The 5,540-nt window shown below is 59.9% G+C and overlaps 1 protein-coding gene across 1 annotated transcript in view; it reads right to left on the reverse strand.

Moving 5' to 3' along the window:
• The window catches only part of LRP8 (LDL receptor related protein 8), a 79,708-nt gene that overhangs the window by 23,624 nt on the left and 50,544 nt on the right, over positions 1-5,540 (reverse strand). The window contains exons 5-7 of the mRNA XM_024739253.1: positions 4,383-4,505; positions 216-335; positions 20-145 (exon numbers count right to left, since the gene is read on the reverse strand). Coding sequence (XP_024595021.1) covers positions 20-145; positions 216-335; positions 4,383-4,505 — 369 coding nt within the window. The remainder of the gene's footprint in view (positions 1-19; positions 146-215; positions 336-4,382; positions 4,506-5,540) is intronic.

Here is a 5,540-nt window from a genome sequence, read left to right on the forward strand (position 1 = left end):
AACCTCGCGGTGTCCGTACCGACGGCCTTGCAGTTCTTGGTCAGCGTGTCCATCTCGTAGCCAGGGTGGCACTCGCACTTAAAGTAGCCCTTGTAATTGACACAGATCTGGCTGCAGGCATCTGGGTCCTCACACTCGTCAATGTCTGTGGGGGGAGCAGAGGTCAGCACTGGCCGGAGGAGCCGCCTCCTTGAGGGGCTCGGGGAGGGGCTCACCACCACAGGTCTTCTGGTCCAGGAGCCGGTAGCCCGATGGGCACGTGCACTCAAAGCCGATCCTGAGGTCGGTGCAGATGTGGGAACAGCCGCCATTGTTGTGCAGACACTCGTTCAGCCCTGGGGAGGGACGTGGGCTCCTGAGGGTCCAGGAGCTCAGATTGGGGTGGGGGCAGGACAGGGATGGGCCTAGAGCTGAAGCAGAGACTCGGGGCAGCGAGCTTCCCCCAGAGCCTCACTGAGCCTCAGCCTCATTAGCCAGGTGACGGGGCAAGAGGAGGCTCCGAGAGGGCCAGGTCACATAGACAGGACAGAGTGGAACCAGAACTCGGGTCCTTTGCCTCCCAGGCCAGGGCTCTGTCCACCACCAGGCTGAAGGCAGCTAGGCTGCCTAAGGTCTTTCCTTTCACAAACACGTTTCTTATGGCTCCTCCTTCCTTGTGACCTCAGAGTTGAAGGTGCCTGCAGGTACCACGTCCAACCCTCAGGGACCCCAAAAATCCCTTCCGAAATGTCCTTGCTTAAACACCCCCAGCCTCAGGAAGCCTGCTTTCCTCCTGAGGCAGCTGGCTCTGTGTGGGGTTGACCAGAGTCCAATGGCTCCCCCAGAATCTCCTTAAAGCGCTGATTCCTGGTCCCCCGCCATTCAAGTGCCTTTCTCTGCATGCACTCCATCTGTCTGTGTCCTTCTCCCGCAGGGCCCAGAGCTAGTCTGCCACCTAGGGGAGTCTGAACGACAAGGGCTGCCCGCTACTGAGCTTGTGGTCATCTAAGACTGCCAGGCCTCTTTCTCCACGGAGCTGTTGCTAAGTCAGTTCTCTCCCACCGTGAACTATGGTGGATTTTTTCACCTCCTCTCATTTCAGCACCTGTCCCTATTCCTACACTTAGTCACAGGCCTGGTCCCAATATTACCAAATGCAGCAAGGGATGAAGGGATGCCAGGAGGTCATCTGGTTCCCCCGTCCTCCACTCCCTTACCACCTCCTGGCAGGGTCCTAGCGGAGGTCAGGGAGGCCAGGACCAAGGCTCAGCAAGTTCTCACAGCATCTTTGGGCTTTAGAACCACAGAGGGTTAATTCTGCCAGCCAGGGAAGGTGCCGTGCCACCCTCTGCCCATCAGGCCCACGTCCCACCACTCCAGCCAAGCCAGGCAGAGCTGTGCCCGGCCAGCCAGGGCCATGCACACAGCTGGTCTGAGCTGCCCACCCCAGGCCATGCACAGCTGTGGTGCCCCACCTCCAGCCTGAGCCATGCTTAGGGAATGCTCCTCTTTACCCCTGGGCTGCCTCCTGTTTCTCTGGGATGTTGGCAGAACTGAAAGAAGAAGACCATAGCAACCCCATGACTCGGGGGCCGGGGGGTGACTCAGCCAGGCCCAGCCCTGGGAAGCCCCAGCCCCTCGGGGTGGGCTGAGCTGTGGAAGCTTTGCGGTGGTCTCTGTAGGGTACCACCTCCAGGACTCTTTCTGTCACTCCAAGCCCTCCTTGACCTCTCCCACACCACACTATTCCCTCCTGTCCATTCACTTGTTCACCAGTTCACTCACTTCCTACCCCGCCTTCTGCAGGGGCAGCAGCTCAACCATTGTATGTACCGACCACTGGGTGGAGGGGCACGTGTAGGATGGCTCTGCAAGGGGAAAGGGGAGCGCTCCATGCGACTCAGGCTTCGATGAAAGACCAAGGAACTGAGTCCTCCAGGGCCGAGGTGAGTCGGGGTCAGAGAACGGGTAGCGGGTCCCGAGCTGTCTACCTCCGTCAACCCTTCCCTGGAAGACCAGTGCTGAGGCAGAGGCTGAGGGGAGTCTCCGGGCCTTCCCAATTCTACCTACCCTGGAGGTGATTCTGCTGGGGACCTGCAGGGTGGGGAGAGGGGAAGGTGGCCCAGAGAGGCCTGAGGAGCACTTGAGGTCCCCTGTTGAAGGAAGGGGCAGTGCCCTTCTCCCGGCACGCACGCCCACCTGCATGCCCACACCTGCATGCACACACACATCAGCTTACGTGCACAGGCAGGCACATTCACACAGACGTGGGAGCCGCACAGAGATACGTGATGCAATTCCCTTGCCTTCCTCAGAGAAGGAGCCATGGGTACAGACACTGGCCTCTCACCAGCACAGAGACACAAACACATGCGTACATACGTCTCTTTGGTGTGTCATGCAAAAGACAAGAGAGAAGAGAGTTTAGCAGTTAGTAGTCTGCGGGTGGGGGGCGGTGGCTAGGCTCAGCCGCTCCTGCCTCCTTATCCTCTTTTCCATAACTTCCTTCTTCTGGGACTTTCCATGGCAGGGCCTGGGGGGAGTCTGTCACCTGCAAGCTCAGGTGGAGGCCGAGGGACCTTCTCCCGGCTACTCCTCCTTCCGAAATCAATGTCTTAACCTTCAGTAGGGGCAGAAACGTGCTATTCCAGGGAGCTCCAGGGGATGAAGCTCCTCTGAGGGCTCAGGAGGGGAGGTACTGGGCGGAAAAGGGTCTGCCAGGAGGGGAGGGGAGGGAGGGTCTGACCTAGGCTCTGTCCCCCAAGAAATCCTCTGTCCCCTGACCTCAGAAATGAACCTTCCTGGAGCCCACGCTGGGTTTCCTGCGTGCTCTCTAGGATGCCCGCCCACCTACGGTCCAGACCCTCCTGTTCTTTTTAGCCTGGAACCCACCCCTACAGCTCTGGCCTCTTTCCACTCCTGACTCACGTCCAGCCCGTGAGTCTGGTCTCCCAGAAAGCTCCTCAGGATGGTGCCACCCTCTGCTGCTGGCTCTGCCCTATGCTCACCCGGGCCTGGCCTGAGCCCAGTGGCCTCCGGATGTGCCTCGTCTGCCCACCCGCCTGCTGTTCCCCACCTCTTCCTCTGCAGGGTCTCCTGCAGGGGGCTGGAAGGCCTCGGAGGGCAGCGCCCTGGCTAGGTCGGCAGGGCAAAAATAATGAGGAAGAGAGAAACTTCAGAGTGAGCACACACTCAGAGGTCTGAATGTGGAAGAAGTGAGGAGAGGCTGCATTTGTGAGAGGAAGCGTAATTTCTGAGCATCTGGAAAGGAAAGGCCCTTTGATTTGCAGAGTAGCAGAACAAGAGGCCCCAAAGGCAAAGAGCCCCGTCTGAGACCATGGGACAGCGCACGAGTCCAGAGAGAGGGTCAGATCAGAATGTGTGCAGAGGGGCAGGCGAGGGCTGAGGGCCAGGAGGGGGCGTGGCAGGGAGGGTTAGTCCAGCAGCGGGACGGAGAGAGGTACTGTACCACACTCTTTCAGAGGTTCATCTGACCAGTCCCGGCAGTCCCTCTGAGCATCACACACTTTCCCGCCGTCCACGCACTCGCCACTCTTACACTGAAATCTGCGGGGACCCTCACATGTTGACTCTGTCGGGCCGGACAAGAGAGTGGACAGCACCAGTGAGACCTTGGGCAGGGAGGGCTGGGGTGGGCTGGGCCCGTGGGAGGTGAGAAGAGCTCCAGCCCCAGTCCCTGCTGGTCTCCAGAAAGTGACCCAGGACAGACAGCTGAATACAGGGCCAGAGGGAGCTCTGCTCACAGAAGGACAGGACCCCAGGGATAATCGGGATACCCAAGCATCATCTAGGAGGGCAGGGCATGGGGCTCTGCGTCTGATCTGTCAGTATTAGGGAATTTGGAGGGAAAAGCAGCAGCTCTACAAAGACCCTGGCGGACGCACTGACCATCTCCTGAGGGGGACCTATGCTCCAAGTGCCCTAGATAGAGGAGGCCACGTCACTGCCCAATCACTGATCCATTTCTCCAGATGACCACTGGGTCCGGGTCCCTGCTGCTGCTGCAGGGTGATGACCGCAGAGCCATCTGAGAATTAAGTGGGCTCCCTGGGAAGTGAGACTCAGCCTCTGCTCAGTCTGGGAACGAGTGAGGGAGGCTGCTTGGAGGCGTAGATGTGGACAAATGGTGGGGGCTGGACTTCCTGCAGTGCCTTCATGTCCCCTCTCCCTAGGCCTCTTTCAGCTTTTGCAAAGTCCTTAAAAATCCAGGTCTAGTGCCACTAGGACCCCAGGAAGGGGATCTGGGTGGTTTAGGGGCAAGTAATGCTCTGAGGGAAGATGCATCTTAGGGACCAAGGGGTCGCTGCTCTCTACGGAGCCGGGGGAGGAGCTCAGGCATTCGCCTCAGGGGATGCTGCCCCTTTGCCGCTGACCACACGCACCCTGCAGGCAGCCAGCTTCATCACTCCTGTCCGGACAGTCCTGTTCCTGGTTGCAGCGCTTGATGGCAGGGACACAAGTCCCATCCCCACACCGGAACTCGTCTCCACGGCAGGTGCCCAGCGCTGCCAGGAGAGGGGAAGGGGAGAGAGTCAGGGCCGTTGTGGTGCTGGGACAGCTCTCCTCCCCCAGGCTCCACCCTCGCCCCCACTCCATATCCACCCCTGGCAAAAACAGAACCGGTCGCTGAGCTTGGGAGTCTTCGGAGGACACCTGGCCAAGGCACAAAATGGGAAGACTGAAGCTCAGAGAGGGGGAAGGCCTCACCCAGGGTCACACAGCACTCTGGCTGGCAAAGGCAGGACTACAACTCAGGTCTCCTGTTTCCCACTCCACCGTCTCTCCCCAGGGCCACCCCTCCAAACAGACACGTGGTCTTCTTTGGAGTCTCCGTGCTCATTACTTAACGACCTCATCCCTTCAGCAAACCCCTCCGAGCGCCCAGTGTGTGTGCGGTGCTGTGCAGGGGTGAGGAACACAGAGATTACTAAGAGACTCCCCATCCTCTAGGAGCTCAAGGGTGCACAGTGGGGCTGAGGGGCGAGCAACGAGGGCCTCACAGTGTGGATGTGCTGTAAGAGAGGGTGCCAGGGACCTGCAGCAGCTCAGGGGAGAGACGCAGCCCAGCTGGGTCCATCAGAGGAACCTGGGCAAGGCCTTGAAGGATGAGCAGGCCCAGCAGGTAGGCAGGGTGGGGGGCTTCCTGAGTGTCTGGCATTGGAACCACTGGTGACTGCTTGGGACAGGGAAGGGCAAAGATGGGAGGTATGGGGGTGGGGGGGAGCGTTACTGAAGGTCACAGGTACCTGTGAGGACCCTGAGCTCCGCAGCTTAGCAGCCACGTGGCCTCACACAAGTCACTTCACTTTTCCCAAGTCCTGTTGCCACCGTTAAAACATTACTAGGATCAGAGTAGGGCGAGGAAACGCGGCCCCTCGGCGGACAGTCGCGCACCCGCGGCTCTGGGCGATACGGAGGGGAGGTGGCTTACGGCAGTCGGCCTCGTCCGACTTGTCCTTGCAGTCGCGGTCGCCGTCGCAGCGCCAGCCCAGGTGCACGCACTCGCCGCTGCGGCAGGCGAACTGGGAGGCAGCGGCGCA

The sequence above is a fragment of the Neophocaena asiaeorientalis genome, unplaced genomic scaffold (assembly GCF_003031525.2).
Source record: "Neophocaena asiaeorientalis asiaeorientalis breed wild unplaced genomic scaffold, Neophocaena_asiaeorientalis_V1.1 scaffold138, whole genome shotgun sequence".
In the NCBI taxonomy this organism is placed as follows: Eukaryota; Metazoa; Chordata; class Mammalia; order Artiodactyla; family Phocoenidae; genus Neophocaena; species Neophocaena asiaeorientalis.